A 27,970-nucleotide genomic window follows, 5' to 3' on the forward strand; every position below is an offset into this window, starting at 1 on the left:
AGAAGAAGAGGTAAAAAAAAAAAAAGGCAAAAACCAAACTGGGCCTTGCTGAAAGGGGCAGAGTTCGGTATCATGAAAAACTCTGCAGCAAATATTGCGACAAAAATCAACAAGCACACCATTCAAATTCAATTCAATACAACAGCATAATGCTGGTGCAGAGAATCCAAAGAGAATGCATTTGTTCCAATGAATGCAGGTTCAGATACATTTACAAAATTGAAATGTCTTACTATCACTTGACTGATCCACTGCATTTTCCATCTATTAGATTTCCTGAAACATGACTTGTTGGCTATGCAGTTCATTGACACCATTCAGACCTTTTCCAGTCGACCATAAGACAAATTTCATACCAGCACAATTTCAGAAAAAGAAACAAAATGTGCCCTGTGAGGGACTGCCGCTCTGTCCAGGGTGTACTCATGTGTCCAATGAGGGCGGGATATATAGGCACCATCAGACCCTCTTACGACCCAGAAAAAAAAGGAGCAAGCGGGTCAGAAAATGGATGGATGGATGAAACCAAATGTGTTTTTTGTGATTTTAATTAAAGAACATATGGCGACATATGATAACACTTTTTGAAGAGGATAAAATAATTAATACGTGTTTTTCTGAAACGTATTGTTAGTGTGAGCTTATAAATTCCACTGACATGATGGATAGTTCTAATTCCTTTCTGCCTATTACGTACTTCAACCATCGTGCCCTATACAAATTTAGATGTCTGTTTACTGAAATCAATCAGCCTACAGGTCACTGGTATAAGGTAAAGTACAGGTGCAAATTAGGTGTCAAATACATTTTTTGCATCCCTACACCTTTTTTCTTTGTTTAAAAATGTAGTTTTTGATTGAAGTAAAGTTTTGATATTGAAAATATTTTTGTTTGATTGAAGCAACCTTTTCTTCGATTGAATAATAAATCTACCTCCATCGTGGTCTTCAATCAAACAAGCAGATTAACAACACAATGACAAGAAAGCAGAGGTGAAAGTAATGGATTCCAAGTACTCACGTTACTGTAATTGAGTTGTTTTTATGGGTACTAAATCAGTCATTTAATTTGTACTTAAGAATGTTTTAAAAGAAGTAAAGTCATTTGTTACATTTTTACACTCAGCAGTTACTGGATAAATTACTATTATTATTTTAAAAATAATCAACAGACATTGTGAAACTACAAAAAAAGAAATGGCCAGATACCAATCAAATGCATCACATCATAGCCAACCAACCAGATTAAATAATGCACTGCACCAAAACAGCATTGAATGGAGGTTATTTTCATCAATGTAGCTATACTTAAAGCCTGATCTTTTTAATTTTTTAAAAATGTAATTCATTTGTGTTATTTATTTTTATTTTTTTTTAAAGAAGAAGATGAAAGAATTGTGCATTTTTAAAAACCTTTTATTTTACACAGATGCCTTTGTGGAAAATGAATTAAGTCCCAAGGGAACCGTGGCAAGATTTATTACCAAAAATAAACATGTGGGTGAAAGTAACTAGTAACTTTTACTTTGAGTACTATTTATTTGAGCTTCTTTTTACTTGTACTTGAGTATTTTATGTATGACTTCCTTGTACTTGAGTACTATTTCAATCAAGTAACAGTACTTCTACTTGAGTAGGATGTGTCAGTACTCTTTACACCTCTGCAACGCATGAAAGTGATGCAAAGTCAAAGTGAAACCATGTGCCACTGCTTTGGCTGTTCAGCTTGATCCAGATGTGAAGCGGTGCACAGGAAGCCCCGCCCTCCTGTGTGAAAGCACCGAATGGGAGCGCAGCCTTGCCGGCGGGGGGGCGGTACGTCATCATCAGCGGTCGTGCTGGTGGGACGGCCGTGCTGCTCTGCACTCTTGTTTGTATGTGCGGAGCTGCTGCTGCTGCTATATCTCACCGGACGCTTGGAGAATTTCGGAGCTACGCGTTTGGTTCAAGAGGGAATGAAAGAGGAAATTGTGGACGTATGAGGATACACGTTTTCGGTGGGAATAGAAAGAAAGAGTGTCCGTCCGGCTGCTTTTACTTCCCAAACAGCCTCTTTGATATCGTCGCGTAGCTAACAAGCTAACTATGGCTGTGTTTAGGAACGAGCTAGTTAGTTAGCCTTCGAGCTAACCGTAGGAACCCTGACAATAGGCTGTGGTAGGACATTTACTTAATCATGTAATTGTGTTAAGTCTGAAAGCCACTGTGCTTTAAATTAGACGATTTTATGTTAAGAGCTCAGTCTTTCCCTGTCACATTTGTGGCAAAAGTTAACAGTACAGGCAACAAGTCACACTCAAACAACAGATAAATGACAATTTACACAGGTTTTTTTTTTTTTTTTTTTTTTTAATTTACGTGAATTTGTATTTAGATGCAGTTAAATGCTATATCTTCATAAGGCACAGAAGCAGTGCAGATAGTAGTAGTGTGAAAGTTATGGTGGTGTGGAAAGTAGCGTCATGCCTTGATTAGAGAACCTCAGTCCTCCTGTGTAGTTCAACCTGTTGCCTGCTACCATCACTGACGTGGAGACAAAGTGGATGTACACTAAATCGCCCACATGCTTTGGATCAGTTCCTGGACTTGTGAAAGGCATGTGAAGCAGGAGGAGGGAGACGTCAGTGCATATCCCTTGCAATCAAGGGGAAGATGGTGGAACGTTCCTGCAGGAGGTGCTGAAGCCATAACTTCAGGATTCCTTGGATTTATCACAAGACATCTCACCCCTGATTGTAGTACACATGCAGGCCAAAAAACGATACCTGATATTGTTCTCTGTTGGCATCTGTCTAGTTCTGCTCATCTGTTTTGGAGGAATAAAAGTTCCTCAGTTCAGAGGGAGTCCCAACCGGCGTGATGACCGGATCCTCTCCGGTTATTACCGTGGGGCACGATGGAAACGTGTACTGGGTCATCTTGAGGCTTTCCACCCCTGGGAGCAGGACCAAAGGGATGATCTCTATGAACACATATCTCCAAGACAGAAGAGGGACATTACCTCAGGCATTCACACTGGGAAACGTTGTCGGATGGAGTCATGTTTTGACTTTTCCATGTGTGAGAGACATGGATTTAAAGTTTATGTGTACCCCCAGCAGAAAGGAGAAAGGCTGTCTGAAAGTTATCTGAAAATTATATCATCTATTGAAGGGTCAAGGTTCTATTCACCTGACCCAGGACAGGCATGCCTTTTTGTCCTGAGTTTGGACACTCTAGACAGGGACCAGCTGTCTCCTCAATATGTACACAACTTGAGAGTCAAAATTCAAAGCCTCCCTCTTTGGAATGAAGGCCGAAACCACATAATCTTTAATTTATATTCAGGCACATGGCCAGACTACACAGAGGATCTTGGCTTTGACATTGGCCTTGCCATGTTGGCTAAGGCCAGCATCAGCACGGAGAACTTTCGACCAAAGTTTGATGTCTCTATTCCTCTTTTTTCTAAAGACCACCCGAGGACAGGAGGGGACAGGGGTTACCTAAAGCAGAACACAATCCCCCCTTACAGAAAGTATATGCTAGTTTTTAAGGGAAAGAGGTACCTTACTGGAATCGGTTCTGACACAAGAAATGCTCTTCATCATGTCCATAACTCAGAGGATGTGGTTCTACTTACTACTTGTAAGCATGGGAAAGACTGGCAGAAGCACAAGGATGGCCGCTGTGATAAAGACAATGCAGAATATGACAAGTGAGTATTTTTGCTTTTTCTGCTAATAAGCTGTAATATTAGGACAGGCTACCAGAATTGCTTGAAGTTGTCTTGAAAGATTTTTTTTTTTAATTCCAATCAGAAGAATCTAATTATTTATTTAATTTTATCATAATGTGAATGGCATCAAACAAGCTCCTAATTTAACACACATAAAGGTAAATACCGAAAGTCTGCATCAGTTTATTCATTTTTATTTTGTTGATTCCCCTTGAACAGAGTGATAATGTGCTTTTACAACAATGATTTAATGTGTTTATCATCACAGCATAGTGTCATTGTAGCTGTTGGGACCCTATCATGCATTTCCATGGTGCTTTTTCCATTAAACAGGTGGCTAAGGGGTAGCAGTGTGGCTGACATTCTTTTTTCAGCTTAACCAACCTGATTTTGTAAATAATCTGAAGCATTTGAAATATAAAACTGACAACAGTAGTTGACTCCATTAGCCCCATTTAGCATGTTTACTTGGATTTCGGGAAGTTTGATAGTCAGTAAAGTTAAATAAAAAAAAAAAACAAAGAAAGATGAAGAATCGAAAAGGAACTGGAAAAGTGTATCGCGACTTGGTAATTTGTATACCCTTAAATGGCCCTATGACATTAAATATTTGCTTTTAAATAATCACCTAGGTCTGGTCTACAGCACAGCCTCATGGTTCACTGTGCCTGTATTTGATGAGCTAACTAGCGTCAGTCTCAAAGTTTTTGTCAGTGGGGTTTATTTCATGTCCCCTCAGGCTATGCAGTGTTATTACTGGTTATTGTATGGCACTGTGTGTTTGGCTGTTGATCTTTAGAGTTGATAAGAGGAGACAAAGCACTGGTGCCAGTAAGGGAAGCCACTGTGACCCATGTTTTCTCTGTCATTTGCCAAACAAACCCAAATGCATCAGCCTGGAATGCCCCATACCCAGTCTGTGTTCTCTGCTAATGTTTCACATTGACATACTTAGGTTTCGTTTTTCAGACAAACATGTCAGGTAATGACGGCTCACAAAAATTGTTTGTTTGAAAAACAAAACCTAAGTATATAATTCAGAAAAGAAAACAAAATGAACTTGTTGGATTTATTGTATCACAGCTTGATGTAACTAATGAAGGATGATGGATATTTTTTTAGAGTCTTGATGTGTTAATAACTTATTGTAACATGTCTAGTGACATTGGAAATAGAGCTTCAACTAAAGATTATTTTTGTAGTCGACTAATCTATCATTTATTTTTTTGATTAGTCAGCTAGTCACAGTTATTTTCTGGATTAGTCGACATAATCGATTATGTCGACTAATCATTACAGCCTTAATCGCAAAATAGTGTTTTAAATCTTCCTTTTAAAAAATATCTTAACCCTTAGCTGACATAATTTTTTAGCTTGAAATTAATTTAGCCTTTTTTTTTTTTAATTAAAAAAATTATGTAAGCCTTACTGTAGTTCAGTTGGATATTCCTGGATGACTGAGAATCAAAGCTTAATCCTACTCTAAAAATGCATTTGTTTGAATTTTATGGTTTGGTTTCAACAGAGAAAATGATGACTGCTGCCAGGATGTGATTTCATACTTTATGATGGGTTCGCATCAGAGCTGTGACCAAATGGAAATTTTAATCCTGTCATTAACGGCACAGGCATTAGCTTTTTCAGCAGAATAGCTGTGAAATGTTATCAGTCTCCAGCTGCACTGTGTTTTTTTTACTACTTTTGCACAAGCTGTAGTCATATAAACTATCATTCTATTTTATTGTTTATTTATCAGACTTTCATGTAAAAAATGTTTATTTGTGTGAAAATAAGTACAACTGTGCTGAAAATGTTTGTTAGGCTTCTGTATTCACTTATAGGGTGACTGTAGTAACTGCAATGGGACTAATAATTTGCATAATAATTTATTTGTTTCGGCCAAGAATTTTAATTTTGGTACATCCCTAATTCTTAGTACTCATGGCTGCTTGATAAGCATTTTTGACAAACTACCTTGCTCAACTTTTAGTATTATCGATGATGTTTTGATAGAACTTGCAATTAAAATTCACTACAGGTACCCTTTAAATTCTGGTATTTTTTTTAGCACACAGAGCTGATTCATCAGTTACCAAAAACGTGCAATTAACTCACTATCCTTAGACTATCTTTCTGAGAGAAGGAGACTTAGCAGTGGGAATGGTGGGTGAGCATTAAACATTAAGAAAGCCGGTTACCAAGGAGCTCTGTGTGAGTTTTTGGGTTGTGATTTAGCTTTCTAAATGAAGACGGCCTCTTACTTGTATGAGACTGTAAACATTGGACTAGTTTGAGTAAGCCGCTTACATAATCCTGCAAAACCACAATGACATTTAGTGAACAACCAATGTGATTGAAATTGGAGGTTTTTCAGTTTGCTAAAAGACCTCCTACAAGTAAAAGTGCTTTATCCATAGTGATTTCTTCTCAGTTTCAGCAATTAAAAATGCTTTTCTCATAATGAGGTAGATATTTGTGTTGATACATGCTAAGTCACTATCTTCAGTGCACTTCATTGATAGTGAATGTTGTCATTATTTTCTGGTGAAAAGGAAGTATGTAGTGTGCTGGGATGCAAAAATTGCAGACTATTTATATATATATATATATATATATATATATATATATATGTGTGTGTAAACAAAGTGTTGAGACGTGCAGAAATTTGGACTGTTTTCATCCTGGATTTGCACTCAGGAACTCAGTGAATTGAAACGGCTTAGGAATTTGCAATGAAAAAAACAATGAATCTGTAACATCACTCGGTCATTGTTCAACTGAGCAGCATATGACATTGTCTTCGTCTTTACTTTTGAAAAGCACTACATAGCTGCAGTAACTTCTTTTGGGATATACTACTGGTACAAGATCATTACTTTTATCATCATTAGTGCTGCCATTCGACTGTAATTTCTCTTTCTGTCCTTGAGCTAATGGGTCTTCTCTCTCCTCCATGGTCACATAATTGTAAGGTAATCAAATTCTCCCTCTTGAGAGCCAAAAGATGGTGTTTATGCTTCATTTTTGGTCACTCAACTTTGGCGAGATGCAAATTTCCTTTTATACGATGGAGGGAAGCTGTTTTCTCATTACCCCACTCTGGCCTTACGCTTTCAGGCGTTTCTTTTCCCAGAGCTTTAAGACTGTTCATCATTGGTAGGCTATTCATAGTGTTTTTGTTCTTAAAATGTATAAATGTATAAAACAGTCAACTCTGTTTTCTTGTTGTTTAAAGACTACAGAACACAAACGAAACATATTAAACTCTTGTTTTGTTAAAATGGCTAGTTGTAGGCAAAATTTTAGACAAAGAACATCATACCTGTTTAACCTAAACTAGAAACACAGCAAACCACTGCACACAAATCAACACTTAAACTGTCAATGTTGGGAGACATTGTATAAAAGGCTTCACTGCAAGTTGACATTGAGGAAAATAACAATCAGTTTAAACAGGCTAATCCCAATATTGCTTTTCCCAGTGGGATATTATCAGCTGTCTCATGGCCCTGCATTGGGGTGTGATGTTGTGTTTGAGGACCCCTTCTGCACAGTATTTACGTGTAGACAAATGATAAAATTTTTGAGTTTGTTTGATAGATCTAATGATTTGAATAGCAGTTCACACACAAGCCTACATGTTGGTACGTGGATTCACTGAAACATTAGACCAATTTTAATAAGTACTAGGCACAGTGTGGATGAGCGTCCACCGACCTGAGGTGCTGATATATAAGAAAATGTGGAGAAAATGGTGGAAACTTTTACCAATTCCTACCACACCATTCTTGCAGTTTCGTTTAATTAGCATTACATTTTGTGATTGCAAGAAGACTCAAAGACCCGCCTGTTGAACCCGGACCGACTTATTTATTTACAAACATGCTGACTTTTTCTGTAGTGTTTGTAAATGTATGATATAATGGTTATGTTTAAATTTGGCTTGTGGTCAGATGGATTTTATTAATTTATTGCTAAGGAGATTTCAGTAATACCTCATTATGTGCTGTTTAATATCTTGTTGATGTTGCAAGCTACATTTTTAGTTTTTAATCTGTTGGTTGGTATGGTTCGAAATGATCATTTTACACATAATTGATAACTCAAGTCAACCTCTTCCACAGACAATACTGCACAAACCATACATTTATTAGAAAACCCAATGATGCAAAACCCTGATCTCATCAGACTTTCTTAGATATTTGTTAAGTACTGTACTGAGTATTGACCTTGATTGTTATAACTGTCACAGACACATTAAGTGCTGTATTCACTTTAGCAGTACAACTGTGAAATAATTAATTATGAAACAACTGACTAGCACTTTTTACTTCCCTGAACCAAATTTGTAATAATTTTGGATTATTTCCTTATTCTCATTTTGTTTTGACATTTTATTTTTAAATTCAGGTAATTTGTTCTTAGAGCAGATTTGTTAGTTTTGATTTGTTTTTGTTTTTTGGAAAATGCTTCGTTTTAGTTTAGTTTGTATAAATTTGGTGTTAGTTTTGTTGCTGGTTTCTCTCTCCAGCTGCCATCGGGTGCTAGGTGGGGGTACACCCTGGACAGGGAGCCAGTCCATCACACAAGACACAGTCATATGCAGTTGTGTATACTGTGCCACTTTCTCCCAACTTTTGATGTAGCCACTTGTTTTTAGTTTTTATTGCAGTTTGTTTTTCACTCATTTTAGTTAACTACAATCCCCATGCCTGCCTGAACACGCTGTCTTTCTACTACAGCTCTACCATTGTCCTTAAAAGAACTAATGCTTCTACACGCGTACAAAAGAAGAACATTGCTTTAAAACCAATTTTTCAGTTAATGTGTAAGAAACCAAACTTTCTCTAAATCCCTTTTCCAACTTGGGAGAGAAAGAATGGATCAGACAGAGCCCACAGGGCTGTTGGATGCAGCAGCAAAGATGAGTTGGTTTGTAACTTCCCAAAATTTTAACCTACGTTTTATACTGGTTGGTTCATACATTGTTGTTTTATATTTAGTAAAGTGAATTAGAGCTGCAACTAATGATTATTTTTGTAGTCGACTAATCTATCAATCATTTTTTTTGATTAGTCGGCTAATCATATTATTGTTTTTGTTTTGAAACATATTTTTTAATCGCTATTTTAACCCACCTGTGAACGTGACCCTGTTGTACTCTGACAGCATGTTTTACAGAAAAGAAATAAAACAATGACAAGACAAAATAATGCATTTATAGTAGTTGTATTTTCAACATGAGAAATTGTGATCTAAATAAATTAAATTATACAAAGTGAATGTGGTCTTCAACAACTGCTTGAGTCATAAGTAAAAAAAAAAAAAAAAAAAAAAGTAACAAAAGATAGATAAGGTTCTGGTGGTAAGAGTTGTGCATGGTAAGGTGTTGTCTGGGTGGAAGGTCTGTATCACCCTCAACCATGGATTTTTGTCTCATATCAATGACTGTCATATTCAGGATGCTCTCTGTTAGTACATTAGCCATTTGGGAAGTGCATGAACCTCTCCTCATGACAAACTTATCAAAACGCCTTTGCTTAGGAGCGCCATTAAAAAAATAATTTTTTAAAAAAAAAAGATGCACTGTATATTAGTTCACAATTTAAAGATTACATGTGTTTATCACCAGAAAATACCTATTACAAATGATCAGATTACCTTACAAGTTAAGAGAAATTTAATCATTTATCAATATTATATAAAATTACACAATTGATAGTGGATTAAATAATTTGACTATTCATAATTAATGCGTGTATAAGCAGAAAACAAGGTATTGTAATTCAAATCAGGTTTAGTGAAGTAAATTATGCATAAACATAACTGAACTAGCGTTTGCTAACTTAGCAGGCTTAGCTTCTTCTGTAGTTTTCTCACAGATGAGCACTAAACAAACGTAATAACTATTTCAATCATAGTTTGTTGGCTAATGAACAAATCTGCATGTGATTTAAAATAAAATATTCTTGCGATATCAACCTGACTTATGATCTCACCTTTCCACTGGACATGAAGAACGTGGAACACCAGCTGCAGGGTGCTTGCATTTACCATGGAAACCAGTTGTACCTTAGATAGTTTACATCTAACTTATTTCGCTGCTTTATCTTCGCTGAAATGTTCCCACACTTTAGAAACTTTAGGTCGAAGCTTTCGGGCTTCTTCAACAGTTTGTTATGCCATTCTTCCTCACTTGTATTTTCCAATTTCCATTGAAACGGTCAGGTGGGAGTGGTACTGCCTCCCGCAGTTCATGTAAGGATCTGCATCAGGAAGTGGCCGCGCCCCGGTTTTTATCATTTGTTATTGTTTACAAGATTAAACAACGCGTCGACACTATAAAGTCTGCGTCGATTAATTTTTGTCGTCAACGTTATCGATGATGTTGACTAATCGTTGCAGCCTTAAAGTAAATGAAGGTTGTATACAGGGCTTGAACATTTATTAAGTCCACATCATCTTAGATTTGGGTATACTTGGATGGATGACAAAAATACTTTATATTCTGCTCCATTTTGATCAGCAGCCATTTGTTTTCTTTTCAGTTAAGGTATGAAGCGTCAGCATAGTCCGAGAGGAGACACGAGGAACAGAATGATGGATGAATGACTTCTAGTAATTAGTTGAATTAAGCCAGAGTGGTGCAGCTTGAGATTCCCTCGGCCATCTTGAAAGTGTTTCAAATAGCTGCATTTGAACTAGGGCTGTAATCAACCAAGGAAATGGTTGGTCGACCAAAACTATGGCACACGTAGCGATTAGTCGACCAAAACAAAAACGGAGAATGAATGAGCATGTGCAGAGGAGGACAGGGAGAATGAAAAAGAGAGACAAATATTTTGTTTTGGCATTTTGTAGTGCAGATTTTCTTTTAAACACAGACCATTTATGATATGAATCTTATTCAAGCTTTGACCAGAACCCGACAAAGCAAAAGTGAAACCTACGGGTCCGACAGACATTAGGGATTTATGTCAGAGCCTGACCTGAAACCGACAATTACAACCTATTTTTCCTCATACAAATGACATATTTATGTTTGTATTAGTGGTAAGCCTGCTTTTATTAACAGACATCTGAGTCAACATCAGATCAGCACACAGGGAAACAAACACAGGTCCGCAGTGCCAGAGACAACAGTGGATCTATTTACATAATTCACGTATCAAATATAAGGATAATCTATGTTCTTGTGCAGAAAAAGGAAGCTATCCCACTGACACACAAGACTGTGTTAAGACCGCTTATGCTAACCTCTTCATAAAAGGAAGAGACCAAGTTAAAAGTACACGGCTTATTGTTATCAAACCACAAAGAGCCACTGATTTACTTATGGTAAGATTTAACACTTGTATGGAAGGATAAAAGCTGACATGTCACACATGTGAAATACATGTTTAGCCTAAAACTATCTGTCTCAATTTGTGAAACTCAATATTTTTAAATAATATTTCATGTGATCACAGACAAAGCTGGTAATGCAACTATTGTGATTACACCTAAATATCCTGTTAGTACTGCTGTCAGATATTCAACCATAGATTTGTGACATATTATCAGATATAAAATAAACAAGATTCAGCAGCAGTGGTTTATATTAAACAGTAAAAACCTAATAGTTATTTTTCCTTTTGTGTGCTTTTTTTAAGAAAATAATTTCATTATGAATTAAGAAATAAATGCCAAAATTGACCCTATAATATTAATTAGTTCTGCCAGGTGTGCACTGATTTATTATTTACAAACTTGAGTTGCACATTTTTTTTGATTAAGCATCTATTTAATTATATATTTGTACATTTAACAGTTTATTTTTTTAATGTTTTTTTTTTTTTTTTTTTTTTTTTTTTTACCATAGTTTCATTGACCTGTTTTTAAATGTTAAATATTAAGTTTAAAATAAAAGTATTTAAATTTTTCCTTCTGGTCCTTATTTTGAATAGTTCAAAAAAATTATTGATATCGACCGATATGAAACACTCTAGTGATACACTTTTCAGGCATATCGCCAGGCCCTTAACTATTGATTATTTCTGAAGTTATTCTGCCTAGTGTGATTTATTATCAATACTTTTGCAGTTGTGGCTTTTGAAAAGTGCTTTAAAGGAGAAGTTATTATTTCCTGCACCCAAAGGGTTAAAAAGCAGCTGCAACTCCCTACAAAGCCGTTTAACTGACTAAATTTTCCTGATGTCTGAGATTACATTTTTCGCTTGACAGTATGTTTTGTATTCAAGTTGAAAATCAACAGAACATTTGGGTTAAAAATAAATTGATTTTCACAATTTGGGATTTAGGTATGGAGCCTCGATGATCATCATATGTAATCCAGTTCTCATTCATTCCATCTTCTCTGACCACTATCATTTGGAAATAACTAGCCCACTGAAGAGAGAGACACTCAAAATTCAATTTCAATCAAGAAATCTGTTACATAATTTTCCAGACAAATCTATTTTCCGTGTCTGACATATTGCCCCGGGACAGAGAATGATTTTGGAAAAGCTGAGCATGAGCACTTAGATTCAGTGGCTCTTTCATGCAAGTTATATCTGTGAGATATGTTGTCAGTGTGAGTGGTCTTCTCCTACACAGATTGACTTTTCTGACTCACTTCCAGCACTTGTCAAAGTGAGCTTTGCATTTCCTTGTCTCACCATCTACTCTTGTTGCTAGGAGACTGATCTGTTTTTGTAATCTTCTTGTTATTCTTCTTTTGAATCCCAGTCTTCCATTTCTGGAATATCTGTAAATCAAACTTAATAATTCCCACAAATGAATAGGTTTATGACTAGATTAGACAACTGCTGGTATCCTATACAATTGAAAAATAAAGGCTTACGGATTTCCTGCCTTGTCATTTTTATACTGGTCTATTGTTTCAAGGAGTGACCTAGAAATCCCAGACATGTATTAAAAACGGGATGTTCTATTATTGATCTGAGCTGTTACGGTCTTAAAAATGGAATGCTTCACACTTTTCTCCTCTTATATAGAGAGGGATGTCTTTGAATCTAAATTTAGGGCTATTATTTGCATTTTGTGTTGTCGGATGGAGATCAGACTTCATACTGCATGAAGTTTGATTCCACATGCGCTAAACTTTAAGTACTAGAAGAAAAACATTTAATTAAACAGACCTTTGGTATGGTATGGTAAACATGTAAAAAGTCACCCTGTACGTGCCACTTCTTAACATATAGATTGAAATTATTTGAAGTGAAACTGATAAATGATCTCGCTCCTCTCTAAATCGTTCCACTTCTGCTTCTTCATTTGCCCATTTTCTCCCTGAGGTCAGCTGATCAGCTGCTCCTGATAGTGGTTAAAATGAAGCATAAGCTGCCTTTACAGTTGCTGATCTTTAACTGTGGAATGTACTGCTTCTTTACGTTTGGCAGGCTTTATCACTCTGACACAACATCTCTGTAGCAAATTGGTTTTGATGCACATTTTGTGTAACCTTGCCTGCAAGATGGATTCTCCTGGTGTTCAAAAACACCAGAATCCATCTTGTACTGTTCCCGCCTTTGCCTTTCGAAATTTCGAATGGTTTAGGGTGGGATATCCGGGTGTGATGAAGGCAGAAGCGCCAAAGCAAAACTGGCGCATGTGCAGTTGTGGGGAGAGGAACTAGCTGGGCTACCGCTATTAGCATAGCTTTGAATCAAAATAGAAAGATGTCGACGCAGGAGGATGTTAACGTACCCTTAACTCACATACTCGTGTTGCAAAAACGGCAAAAGTTACTTAACGATATAATGACCGCAGCATTACTATCCCAAAAGAAAGTTTTCACCAGCGGAGCCTTGTTGTTGTTGTTGTAGCAGCGTCTCAGCAGCGCATGCCGATGACATAATTTGTTACCATGTGGTTGGCTAAAACAAATCATAGTGGACAGACGCTTCGCCCAATCATCTTCAAGCGTTCTGTTGATGTCCCTCCCTGGTTCCGAAAGGATTCACCAGACACAGACCCAGATCGATGTGGAGAACTCGAGTTAGAGGGAGTTCTACACATCAATCTGACTCTTGCCAGGTTATATTTTGTCTGTACATTCAAAACATTTTATTCCATATTTTAATTGTTGAATTTTTTTTTAAAATGTGTTTTTGTACATATTGTGTCACTCTTTAGCATTACTTCCCAACCTTTTTTTGTTTTTTGTAATTTGAGCCACAGGTAGCACTCCAATAGTACGCCTTTTTATTTTTTTATTAACCTGAAATTGGGAGAAACTTTTAACAATTGTCACATATAGTGTCTGAAATGGGTTTGTACTCGTAATCATCATTGTTAGAAATAAATTTGTGATTGTTTCCAAGTACCCACTGCCAGGTCATTAAATACCCCGAGGGGGTACGTGTACCCCAGGTTGAAAACCAGCCACAGTGCCTGAAAGTATTTGATTTGACTTAGATTTGTTTAAATTTATATCATGATGAAAAGCTTTTGGTCTGTTTGTTCAAAGTGCTGTAGTAGGCTTAGATAACTGGATTACATTTCTAGTGACCAGTGTTTAACAAAGAAGCTTTTTCTTTGCCTTAACATCCTTTTCTTCCTCTCTCTATCTTTCGCTATCACATATAACTGAATGGGCCTGTCAGTATTCAATAAAAGCTGGTTTCTTGCCCTGCAGCGGTGAGGACATATCAACAGTGTGTGGTCACACTGATTGAGCCATTGGTCAAGTTTTTCTTTGTGAAACTGTTCGCATCCACCAAATTTAATCTGTCAGACTGAGGTACTGTGGGCAGCAGCACAATAACATTGTGTTGGTTTTCAATGTTTTTTGGTTACTGGTTTTTTTTACTTGTGAACATGCACACATTTGCACAGGAAACAGATATAAAAGCAACGCGATATTATTAATATAGAGCACATAGATTTATAATTGTAATTGCGTGAATGGTAATTGATTACAATTATGACTTAATTATAATTGTAATTGAAAAAATATGTTGCTGTGGTAATTGTAATTGCGTTCGGATAATTGACTTTGTAATTGTAATCAATGTGGAAATTCTATAAAAACTGCCAATTACGATTTAATTTAATGCAAACCTGGGGAACCATGTTACACTTCTATGGCTTACACATGTATAAATATTAGAATATGTTTTGGATCAAGTTTTCCCACTACCTGTCAGTTCTCTTAAGGATCATTTTACCATTTTTGACAAACGACTCAGTCGCCCACACCAAAAATATGAATACCAATATTTTCATGGATAAGGAATTCTAACCAGATAACCAAGAGTGTATTTTACAGCTGATTTAAGACATGGGTGGGTCAAACTGTCTCGCTAACACAAGAGGAAGGTTATGTTTTATGGGGTTATTTATTTCAGGTTCAGTAATTGTGATTAATTGGAATTGAACTTAAGCAATTGAGAACATAATTGTAAGTGACTTTCAGGAGGAAATTGTAATTGAAAAAAATGGCGTTAACCATAATCATAATTGAGTTGAAACTGAAAATGGATAATTGAGGAAGTAATTGAAAAAAGTTCAACATGTGAAAATAAGTTTCAAATGATCAAGTTTGATGATGACTATATGCAATAGTGTGATTATTAAGCGGTGATATTTCTTTGCGAATGAGCAAAATAAAAGTAACTTTGAAATAAGGCTGAGTTACTTGCTGACAAGTTTCAGCTTTAGACTAAATCCATCTTTTCTTACTGACAATGAGACTTTCCTGTTGAAACACAGGCTTAAGCTGCAATACCCTCAAATATTAAACGGAGAATAATAATATGCTTCTGTATACTGTATGTGATGGTTTGAGTGGAAAATGTTTTTAACATTCATCCATTTTGTCCCTGCTGATGTTGCTCACTGAGAGACTGCTCATCCCCATGTGCAGCCATGTGGGAGCATGAGGAAGAATGAAAATCTGCAGTAATGGCAACATCTGGTCTTCCCAAATGAATTATGATAGATGGCAAATTTTAACTCGCCATGGCTAGCTATCTACTTATAATTTTTGACTCAGTCAGCTACAATGGATGGTTCTGTGGTTCTAGCTGGTTTATTTTTTTATTTTCTTTGTTTTTTGGCCTATTACCTGTGATTAGACATGGCTGATAAATCAGATCATTGTCTCTTTAATAGATGCGAGTAACATCTGTAAGACTTCTAAGCCTGCTTTAAAATTCTTGAGCACATGCTTGCCTACTAATGTGTTGTGTGTTGATAATGGTTTTCTCTCTGCATTATAGTGTTATTGCATCAATCATAGCCATTACTTTTCTAGCTTTTGTTGGCAGTTATGGTAATCCTTTCTAATGTGGCTATTGTATATGGTAAATGCTCGTGACACTTGTCCTTGGATTATCTAGATGGAAAATATATACCATGGCATTGCCAAGCCATATTTACCAAATATTCATTTCTTATGTGATTCGTGATGTAGGGCAAAGGCTCGAGTAATAATATAAGCTGCCCCCATCATCCTATTGACAATAGGTTTTGATTTTATCATCCCCGCCACAAAGTGTGACGGGTGATATAGGTTTGAGCTCCATCTGTCCGTGCGTCCATCCCTCCAAGTTAAAGGGGACAGCTTTTCTCAGAAACTGTTTAAGATAGGATAACCAAATTTGGTGTGTGGCTTCAGGGTATCAATACCTTGAAGGAGTTCGAAAATAAGAAGCGCGCAATTATTTTTTTCTGGAGTTATTGCCCTTGTTCCGTTTTTTTTACTCTTTTCGGGGTGTCTTCAAAGGGGACAGCTTTAATCAGAAACTGTTAAAGATAGGATAATCAAATTTGGTGTGTGGCTTCAGGCTATCACTATTTTGGTGGAGTTCGAAAATGAGAACTGCACAATTAATTTTTCCGGAGTTATTGCCCTTGTTCCGTTTTTTTTGCTCTGTTCGACGTATCTTCAAAGGGGACAGCTTTTCTCAGAAACTGTTTAAGATAGGATAACCAAATTTGGTGTGTGGCTTCAGGCTATCACTACTTTGGTGGAGTTCGCAAATGAGAACCGCACAATTATTTTTTCCGGAGTTATTGCCCTTGTTCCGTTTTTTTTCTCTGTTCGAGGTATCTTCAAAGGGGACAGCTTTTCTCAGAAACCGTTTAATTCTGTTTATTCTGATGTGATAATATTTTCTTATGTATACATCTAAGTTAGATTTAGGAAATGGTTGTGAGTTATAATGAGAACCAATCTGGCGGGAAATGTTGATGACTTTTTTTTGGTTTGAACTATGTGTATCATATTCAACAACCATCGGACAGATGGGCTTATTTTGAACAAATTCCATGAATTTTTCCTGTATTGTACCATAATTTCTTATGTCTGTTATGTTATTGAACTGTGCATTGTTTTTTTAGATCAAAATCTCTTTCAAGACTAACCTGTGATGAATACAAAATGAAATCAATGAATACATGCATTCAAAAAGTTGTACTAAGAAATAAAACAGCCCCCCTTTCAAGTCTCCATTAAACTTACCGTAATGCACACAAAAAATTGACACTTTTTGCTCCCCATGATCACGCAGGTAATATTGACGTGAAAATAATTCCAAGCATCTGCTTAATTCAACCACGTGCTGATGGAGACTTGAGAATGAGTGAGAAATATTTGTTTGTGCAGGCAAGAGGGCAAATGGGTTTATAGATGGCTACAGGGAAGGAATAACAAATGTCCACATCAAATACAAATTTTACAAGGTTCCGTTGAGAATGTATCTTAAATATTTGGCCTTCAATATGCTGTTGTTAAAGTTTTATGGAAAATTTCAATAGTCACAAGACTGCTGTGATTTTGCATCTTCATGATTTGTTTTGGCAAACCTATAAAGTTTTGGTAATATATAGTTTTGGTAATATTGTTTCTTATCATTCTAGATACGATTACAGGGAAATGCTGTACAACTCCACATTCTGTTTGGTTCCTCGAGGACGACGGCTCGGTTCCTTTCGCTTCTTAGAGGCTTTGCAGGTCAGTGAAGATAAGACACAGAAGATTCATTCAACATGTTTCATAATAGACCAAACACCTGAAATTGTGTTCAAAAGTTTTCCTACATTATCTGCATAATAAGACAAAGTTCAATTAATTCTATTCCTAATTCCTTTTGTGCCACTCCAACTGACTAATTATGTTATTAGTTCTGCCCTCTTGCTTTAGGTGTAGAGAAGATTAGGCTTCTCTAGTGAAAGTAATTATTGCTCAGACAACAGACAAGCTTAAAGACTCCTCACATGTTGAGAATGCATTAGTATCCAAGGTTGTTTTCTGTTTTGTTTTGTTTTGTTTTTTTAAGTAAAAGAGTTAATGAAGTGTGTTTTTTGTTTTTACCCTAATTCAAATTTGCTTCTTAAGCTACCTTAAATAATTATTTGTTTAGGAATTGTTCTGTTTTCTATTATCCCTTGGAATTGTTTTTTGGTTTTTTAACCTTTCTTGTTCTGGTGCAGGAAAACAAAGGCCCTGACCTTTGTGAATGCAGATTAGGTCCCTCACTCTCGTCTAAATAAGTCCAATTGAAGTAGATTTTCTTTTTCCTGCAACCCAGGCATTATTCTTTTTCATTTTCATTTTCTGTGATTTTGAGTTAAGGTTCAGAAACGGTACTTTTCCCTCTTTGGACTCTCTGTGGATCCCCTGCTACACTTTAACTGCTGCTGTTATTGTCCTCAGGGTTTTGGTATGAGGCACATTTCTATTTGTCAGACACATACAGCGAAACTCGGAACAAAGTAGATGTTTAGGAGGAGAGGGGTGAATGGCCAGGGGTTTTAAAATCAGATATGGGTAATTCCAATCCTCAGTGGTAAAGAAAACTGGAAAATAATTGGACCCCAGGGAAAAGGGCACATTGAAGAGTAGACTAATGATTAGACCGATGCAAAAAGCAAGAATGTTTCATATTCCATTGAGGTAAAAAGCAAAGGTTGAACACAGCGCTGCTTGAAGCATGATCTTGACCTTGTCTGTCAACTTCCATTCTAGTGTTTTTTGAGAAGGTAAATTGAATTAAGTGTAATGGAGAATTTAAGAAGACAGAAGGCAAATAGGCTAAGTTTTCCAGTGGAACAGTGCAGTGATAATTTTCACACTGTTAGAGCTATAAAGAAATGTTGTTAGGGAGGATGGGCCTATGTGCCAATGCTCTGCATTTCTGTAGGCTCAGGTTATATTAATAATAATAATAATAATAATAATAATGTAACCTTTATTGATCACTGTAGTGAAATTCTTCTCCCATTTGCCCAGAGGGGTAGCAGTAGTGCATGAAAAGCAGAATACTTTAAATTATAGAGATCATAATGCACAGACTTCTATTCCTCTGCATGTGGGTGACTTCCTACGAGAGGATTGTGTCATGGCAGTCTCTAGTTGATTGCTCTGTAAAAGCAGATTGGTAAAGCACAGCAGCCTTTCAGCAGATTGCTACCTTTTAGTGATGATGCTAAGTAAATTAGATGGGCTCTGCAGCACTCTGAAACTGCTGTGTTTGTGCCCGTGTGCACTTGTCTGCACACAATATGTCGAGTGACCAATCAGAGAATGGTACCCTGCTTAAAAGATTATAGGATCGGTCAGTGCAGCTAGAAGGCTTCATATACCATCCAACTGTCTCTGTCACACACACGCCTGAGTGCAATTGTAATCTGTGAGACACAGGCAGCGGTTTAAGGATTACATGTGCCTCCCTTTCCCTTCTGTGTACTTACAAAGCCACACCGCAGTGAGGGACTTCACTTAGACTGGAATTGCTTGATTAAAAAGTTCCTCACTAAAGATTTCATGTTTATTCTGCCATGAGTACTAGACATTCTATTACATTAATTTATCTGCACTGACTGATTGCACCCGTACACATACCTGTGTAATACTCATCTACCGAGCAAAGTGGTTTTCACTTGGTTTTCTTGTTTAATCTAGAAATTGTTGTAGCTGTCATACATTTCATTCTGTGTTTGTGCCGTGAATCTTGCAGGCAGCTTGTGTGCCAGTGATGCTAAGCAATGGCTGGGAGCTTCCTTTTTCAGAGATCATTGACTGGAATACAGCAGCTGTAATAGGAGATGAACGACTGCTATTACAGGTAGCAAAATGTTAAGTTAAACTAAAATAAGTAAACCTGTATACAAAATATTGTTTAAAAAAAACAGGTATATTCTTTCAGATGTCAAGTTTGTCACCACATAAGCAATACTACATTGTACATTATATTATTTTGTTGTCTGGTTGTAATAACTTAACATATTCATTTTGTATCTCTGTTGAAACTGTCTCAGATTACAGTATTTTTTTTCTCTTGACAATGCATACTCATTCGGCTCATGCAGGCCTGTGTTGTGTTGGGCTGTAACTTTTGTTTTGTCTAGCCCAAACTATGCTAACAGAAGGTATTTTGTCCCAGATTCCCTCAACAGTGCGATCCATCCACCAGGATATGATTTTGTCTATGAGACAACAAACACAGTTTCTATGGGAGGCTTATTTTAACTCTGTGGAGAAGATAGTGCTGACCACATTGGAGGTATAAACACATGCATTTATGTTTATGCACTTCACACAGCCTAGTAACTAGTTTGGTGTTTCAATGTTCACAAATTTTTACATGTAATTTGACAGTATAGTTGCAGATGTATTACCGATGATAAATCCAGTTTAATGATTGTGGGAAATAAACGGTTAAATATTGCAGTCAGGTTTTGATGCTACATCCAGGTATGCCTATAAAATCAGTTTGTATGCTACATTTACAAACCCAAGGAGGATGATCTCGGCTATATTTGCATTTGATGTCATTATATGGTAATACAGCATGAGGTTGATGGTGTTTTTGCCTGAAAACCACTGATTCAGTGAGCCGCTCTAAACAGTGTTGAGGTAAAGCATCAGTTTATCTCCTCAGTGAGTCAGCCAGGGTTTAGGTTACTGTGGTTTGTGGCTGCGCTGCAGCTCCAATGAATGCTAAATATTTCATTTGGCTGTTCTCACACTTTGTGGATGCTCTGTTGGAGCAGTTGATGCTATAAACCTGCAGTTCTGACTAACAATGATGTTTTAAGAAACCACAAAAAACCTTAATCTAAATTTGGATAGTTGGGGAAAGACCTGATTTCCTTCTTAACTTATTTAAAATACAATCTTAGCCTTTTGCTTCTGATCTCAATAATATGTAAGCTAACAATCTAACTATGTTGTCTGCAGGTAAAAGCACCACACATCTTAGTTGTATTAAAATATTTGCTCTCACACTCCTTATTCCTTGAGGCACTCCATTAGTCATGATTATTCAACTGTTCTTTCTGAAACAATTACCTGTAATTAGTGTTTGTGCTTATGCTTTGCATAGCAAACATGTTCAGACATTTGGACATAAAACCCTACATTTGAGATTTAGGAGTTACAAGCTTTAGAAAAGAGCATCACTGTTTTTAGAAACTGTAAGCGTTCGCCTTGGTAGACATGCTAATGGGAATAAATTGACTTGAGATTGGGGTAAAAGAAATTAGTTGTGCGGGGTTAGACATGATCATCTAATTATACAGTAGGCTTCATTTAAAGTCTGTACGATGCTTGTTAATAAAAGTGCCTGTGTGTGTTTGTTTCTGTCTGAGCAAGAGCACGGAATCTGTTTACACTTGATTTTGTTACAACGCATTGTATCTTTGTATATTATTTTAGTTTGACTTCAAATGCTCACAATCTGTTGAAAAGGCTGATTGTATGTTTTTATAGATCATACAGGACCGTGTGCTCCAGCACACATCAAGAAGTAGCCTCATGTGGAACAGTCTTCCTGGAGGTCTTTTCACCCTGCCTCAGTACTCCACAAACCTGAGGGACTTCCCTTTCTACTACGCTAAACTGGGTTCGTCCTTTCATTATACACATTATATTTTTAGAAAGGTTCGGTGACAACGCACCCTTATTTAGTTTGACAGATTGCCGTTTTCCAGTAATTGCTGCTACATGGCAGACAGCTTCATGACTATCTAGCACTGTTTGATTTGTCTCAGAGAGAGTCAAAGACTAACTGGCAATGTTTTAGTTTAGCTTGATTAATTAGCAATATTTGTGACTTGTTGTTGACACTGATAAAACATGTTTTTCCTTTGCAAACTGAATTAAATGTGATCAGCTATGCTGTATTATATAATTGATTGTGGGCTGTTGTCGGTAAAGTATCTCACATGAACAAGGTATTTCAGAGAAGTGATGGTGGTGGCCAAACACAATCTACAGTACTTCCCATGTGCTGCACAGCATGTTTGTGTGGTCCTTGTGATTGACGTCTCTTTTATGAAACGATGGAAGTTGCCATTGAATTAAACAAATTGTTTATTTATTTATCTATCTATCTGTCTTACTTTCAGGTGTCAAGCCTTTGCCCCAATTTACAGCCATCATTCATGTGGTCACTCCTCTGGTATCCCAATCACAGCCTGTAATGAAGCTACTTGCGGCTGTGGCTAAATCCCAGTACTGTGCTCAGGTAAATAGAATCCCACTACCTAGAAATGCATAACTTACCTATATAAATAATTCAGGGCTGTACGTTTATTTTTTTTAGCTACAATTTTAATGTAATTTTTGTTCCTTTTTTGTGCTTGGTGTTAAAGTTGTGTGTTTGTGTGTTTTTTGTTAAATATAAACCCTTTTGATGCTTTTCTCCTGACTGATATTCTTCCATTTACAAAATGTGAACATGAATAAAATCTTCCTTAAAATGTTTGAATAAAAGCTAAATAGAAACACGAATACACTTAGCCTGTGATTATTCCGATGCAGGTAATAGTTGTGTGGAACTGTGACAGATCTCTTCCTGCCAAACACCGCTGGCCCACCACCTCAGTCCCAATTATTGTCCTTGAAGGTGAAAGCAAGGTAAATCCCAGCCTCACACGTATCTCACTTCCTGATTACGCTCATTAAAACAGATATTCTTCAATAGAAGAGCCACTTTGCATCACTTGAAGGTTTTCATTTTCCAAAATAAACTTATTGAAGTTTGTCAGCTTTATATTTGGCTGACTTGAAAAGATCAAACACCTTCTACAATCACTCAGTGCTGCTTTCACATGTAAAAATGCCTATCTTACCAGGTTATAAGCAGTCGGTTTCGACCCTATAATACCATTCCCACTGATGCCGTGCTCAGCCTGGATGAGGACACCGTGCTATCTACCACAGAGGTATGGCTGGCAATAAAACCTCACAATTTTCTTCCTGTTTCTATCATATCTTGGGTTTATCATCTCTTCTCTCCATTTTCCATCAGGTGGACTTTGCCTTCACAGTGTGGCAGAGTTTCCCCGACCGCATTGTTGGTTACCCAGCACGCAGCCACTTCTGGGACAGCAATAAGGAGCGATGGGGCTACACCTCTAAATGGACCAATGATTACTCTATGGTTCTGACTGGTGCATCCATTTACCACAAGTAATAACAATCACCTGTTCATCTACTTGAGTCAGTCCTAAAACACTTTCTTCCTCTTGCTATTTCTTCACATATCTTGCTTTTCTCCTTTTAGATATTACCACTACTTGTACACCACGTACCTTCCAGCTAGTTTGAAGACCATGGTAGACCAGATGTCTAACTGTGAAGATATCCTGATGAATTTTCTGGTGTCATCAGTGTCTAAACTCCCACCTATTAAAGTCACCCAGAAGAAACAGTACAAGGAAACCATGATGGGACAGGTGAGGCATTATATTTGATTTTAGTCTTAAAAAACACTCAATAAAACAACAAGTAGCTCTTGTAATCTCAGGATAGCTACATTGCTTACTTCATTTTCTTATTTGTCTTTCACACAACCCATGCTTACCTCTCCTCTGTCCATCCACCACTCAGAGCTCCCGGGCATCTCGCTGGGCAGACCCGGACCACTTTGCCCAGCGTCAAACCTGCATGAACAAATTCTCCAACTGGTTTGGAACCATGCCTCTTGTTCACTCTCAGATGAGGCTAGACCCAATCCTGTTCAAAGACCAGGTGTCCATATTACGGAAGAAGTACAGAGACATTGAGAGGCTATAGCGCTCACACAACATGGCAAAGGACGAGTCAGTAGGTGGACGAAAAGAGAAAAGCAGATCGTCATGATGATGAAGCTTTCGGTTTCCGTTTGTCCTCTTTTTGGCTGCTCTAATTCTTCTGGGATAGTCGCTGAGCACACTTTAGTGTTTTCTGAACAATCACCCCAACTGCTGAAGGACACCCATGGACTTAATCGTATCTTCAAGCAGAACTGGTTAAAGTCGAACACCCTCTGATGCTCAGTGTCAAAACAGAGACAGGTTACTTTGTACTCCAGCGTGCTGAGGGGGACGTTGTGCTCTGTACACTATGCACAGGTTCTTCAATGTTTATGCTGACAGAATATAATTGACAGTTATGAAGAAGGTACTATTTTGGATTGTGTTGCTAAGCTAGTTTTATACTGTGAATGAATGGCCAGCACTATCTTTCATGTTTGTCTTAAACAAGGTCAGATCAAAGACAGATTCAGACCGACAATGCTTCGACCACAGAAGCGACTTTACGCTTGTTGATCTGACATTCAGTGCCTCACAGTTTAGTCAATGGGATCTGGGAATTTCAAGCATGAGCACCTTGATTTTGCTGCTTCGAGGGGAGTTTTTGGTGCTTTTTTTTTTTTTTAAACTTGTATCTTTTTGATAAGTGATGGCAATGTGGATCTTATAGTAAACTCAGTGGGTCTACATTATTTCTGATGAATTACAACAAAAAAAGGGTTTTTCTCATGTTGAACAAACAGGTGTTTAGTTATTAATTTTAAACAACTTCTGCTCTGCCTTTGAGTTAATCCCTGTCAATGATCACCGATGCTGAGAAATGTCTGTACGGTTCACTAACTGTGTTCATATGAGCAACAAAATTTCCTTTGTGTTTGTTTTTAAATTTGATAAAAGGTTAAACGACATGCTTGACAGTGGATGCGTGCTGGCCTGTGGGAAAATGGTGTCGTGATTTTTTTTTTTTGGTAAGGGAAGGATGAGCACTGACAGTAGGGCAAACCATCTTTTCTTTATAAATGTATTCTGTCATCTTGTCTTTCCCTATGTGTCCTCCTCCTGACAGTTTCACCGTTGAGTGACAGATATCCTTATATCATGCAGACTGTTTATCAATGAACAAATGTATCTACAACACTAATATTTTCAACACTAATTCAGATTATTTTTTTCCAGTATCTTTGATAATTACAAAATCCCACCTTGAAAACGTCTGATTGGCTGTTTTTCCTCATTCTTTGCATCTACTGACCTCAATCTGTGTTTTAAATCTTGGAAACTCATCAGATTTGCTGCACATCTGTATATTATTGACTTGTAGATCTCTGATTTTGTTTGGCTTTGGCCCACAGACTTGCTTAAACCTTCACAGTTTCATATTGCACAGCTCTCATTGAATCTTGTGCTCAATCATATCATTTGATGAATGTTATGATTTACTGACACCCGGATGTGTTTATGGGATATGCATAATGAAGGGAAATGCACTGCCTATTGAGTATTTTTGTATTTTTCAGAACATTTTAGGAAAATTAACCCTCTTGCTCACAATCACAAGTTTGTTCCTCGCCAATCTTTTACATGTGCCATTATTGTCATTATTTTGATTATATTTATTCTGATTCAATAGAAGCCATGCGTTCTTAAATTGACCTGCATTAATCGCTACTTTTTGACAGAGTGCTGTAGAGGCTCTTTTCTCCTGCTTTTTTTTTCTTTCTGACAGTAAATTAAGGTTCTTCCTCGAGGTAAACATAATGCTATCAAGGCGGATGAAATACGGGCATGAAAAAATTATTACATTTTAGAAAAGAACTTGGTGCAATATCGAAGGCAACACTTTCTTTTTATTTTTTTCTTTCTCCTTCATGACACAGAGAGCAGTGGGCTTAACACTGACGTGCCTTCTGGAGATGGACGCTCTTTTTGTTGTGTGCCCTCTGTAAAACACAGGATCCTATTTGTTCTATTAGCAAGTATCCAGTAATGCAAACTGACACTAAATGGTGTAGTGGAATACCTGAAATACTACTAAATCAATCGCACGTTTAAAACTGACATTTTGTTGCTTTCTGGTATTATTTCTTTGGGGTCTTATAAAATGCCACTATTTACCGTTAGACTTTTTTTTTCTCTTCCTCCCACATCTCTCTCTCTCTGTTGGTGCCAAGACTGTAGGAATACATGCAACAAACAACGTTCTGTACTCTGTGTTCATCTGACAGAAGTATGGTTTGAATGTTTTCTCTTCCCTGCTTTCTTCACTCTTATGTAACTGCAGACCTAATTTTCTAGACTGAGCAATAGGGGAAGAACAATTTTTGTAAAGGCTTTTTATAAAAACGAATGAGGGGAAAAAGTCTACGAATAAAGAGTTTGATATACAATTTGTTTTTGGGTTTGTATTCACTCAATGACGCTAATGTCCTCTTGCTATTTCACGTCCCACAACTGTTCTGCTCGTTACGTTCCTGCATCGTCCCCACCAAACTAAATAAACCTATAGCTTTCTCCCATGCCAAGAAACTGCAGTGTTTACATAAATCTGTCAGAATGATTGGTTTAGACATGCTGCATAAATAACAGCATCAATCCAGGATGATCCCATGGTGCCTGAGAGCTGCCAACTCAGCTGGAGCTACAGCGACAGGAGAGATTACCCCCACCCCTCCTCCAAAACACACACCCAAAGCAAAATGAACAAAAAAATCTGCAGTTTGTAAAATCTGGATAAGGGCCATTTCATATGAGCATTTATCTTTTGTCATGCCAAAACCACATCTGTTAAAGAGATGTTATATATTTTTTTTTTTTTTAAATCATGTGAGTGATACGTGTAACGTGGCTCGTGTCTGTCTCTGCATCCACTGCCAAAAGAAATGTTTGTGTATCATTTAATGGAAAATCAAATCAGTTCAGCCTTTTCTGATCTGTTCCTGATGCTTGATTAAAGAACAACTGGGGAAATGCACCTTGGCTAATGTTATGTGCACGTCAAATATTACAGCACCCCTAAAGACAAAACCTAAAGATACAATTAAAAAATCCATTTCTGTTTATACTTACTGTATATCTTGATATCTTCGGATAATCAGCAAGAAAGCCTAAATGTAGATGTGGTTCCTTTCATGCTTTTTAAACAAATCCACCAATCAGATGTCTGGATTACATTAAGTTGTTTCTTGTTTTGTTTTTGTATTTGTTTAAACCTTACTAATGCTTTACTACTAACACATTTCTTAGAATTGCATGATGTTTTTGGCTTGAGGGAGGGAACAACAGTGAATAGAGAAAACCCCCACACACTATTGAGGTCATGCAAGCAGTGCAGAAAGGCCAAGAACAGGAACCAAACTCACAACCTTCTCTTTAAAAAGACAAGGTTGTGCAGATGCATCAAGCCTCCAATATATTTACTCCCTTAATCCAATCTAGTCTGTCCTTTGTATACTTTCAGTTGTTAAATATAGGGTACATTTATTTTTGGTTTTTCTGACATAAAATTGGTGAAAATTATCAAATCATTTTGCAGATCACTAACAGTTCTTTTTAAATAGACCACCTGCCATTATTAAACAAGATTATCAGTCCTTTATTATTTTTTTAATGCACATATGATTGCATGTTACTATATACATCTAGTTCGAGACTTTGCTTTCAGGCCAGACTTGTAAAATCCTGATAACGTATAAGCTCTACAATAACATGAGGCTCTGATTCTGGTAAAATTACAAACATGCTCAAATGGCAGCAGCTCAAACTCAACAGATGGTGTTGCCTATGAGACAAATCCGCTTGATAATTTGCATTTTGACTGCAGAGGAGCAATACAGTCTGACATTGTCCTTGCATCTTCTACGCTGGATGTTCCTCAATAGAAGCTGAACGTAGCTCCTTCTCGGGGTGGTGGGGGTCTGCTGGTGGTTATCTCCAGCTTTCTTCAGGCGCTAGGTGGAGGTACACCCTGGACAGTGCGGCAGTGGATCGGATTTCACATGTAGGTATTGCACTTACCCATTGTTGAATCACAATAAATGCCACAAAAGGGGAAAATCTACATGGCAGGACTGAGTGGATTTCCTTCTACTCCTCTCCTAGGACACAATGAACTGTTTGTATAGCTTTGTGGTTCTCTTCGTATTGACTACAACTCACTATATCGCGCAATTACATGTGAATTTCTAGTCCATAACACAGGAAACAATGACTCTGACAGGCCCAC

At 37.1% G+C, this 27,970-nt stretch overlaps 1 protein-coding gene across 1 annotated transcript; it reads left to right on the top strand.

Moving 5' to 3' along the window:
• The first annotated feature begins 1,850 nt into the window (after positions 1-1,850).
• LOC114478113 (exostosin-1b-like) lies at positions 1,851-26,135 on the top strand. The gene is made up of 11 exons (XM_028470949.1): positions 1,851-3,696; positions 17,587-17,680; positions 19,686-19,793; positions 20,112-20,231; positions 21,440-21,572; positions 22,078-22,196; positions 22,493-22,588; positions 22,807-22,896; positions 22,983-23,143; positions 23,238-23,409; positions 23,564-26,135. The coding sequence occupies exons 1-11, from the start codon at positions 2,744-2,746 to the stop codon at positions 23,747-23,749; spliced, it is 2,232 nt and encodes a 743-aa protein (XP_028326750.1). The 5' UTR covers positions 1,851-2,743; the 3' UTR covers positions 23,750-26,135.
• The last annotated feature ends 1,835 nt before the right edge of the window (positions 26,136-27,970 follow it).

This window comes from Gouania willdenowi, chromosome 16, assembly GCF_900634775.1.
Source record: "Gouania willdenowi chromosome 16, fGouWil2.1, whole genome shotgun sequence".
Classification (NCBI taxonomy): Eukaryota; Metazoa; Chordata; class Actinopteri; order Blenniiformes; family Gobiesocidae; genus Gouania; species Gouania willdenowi.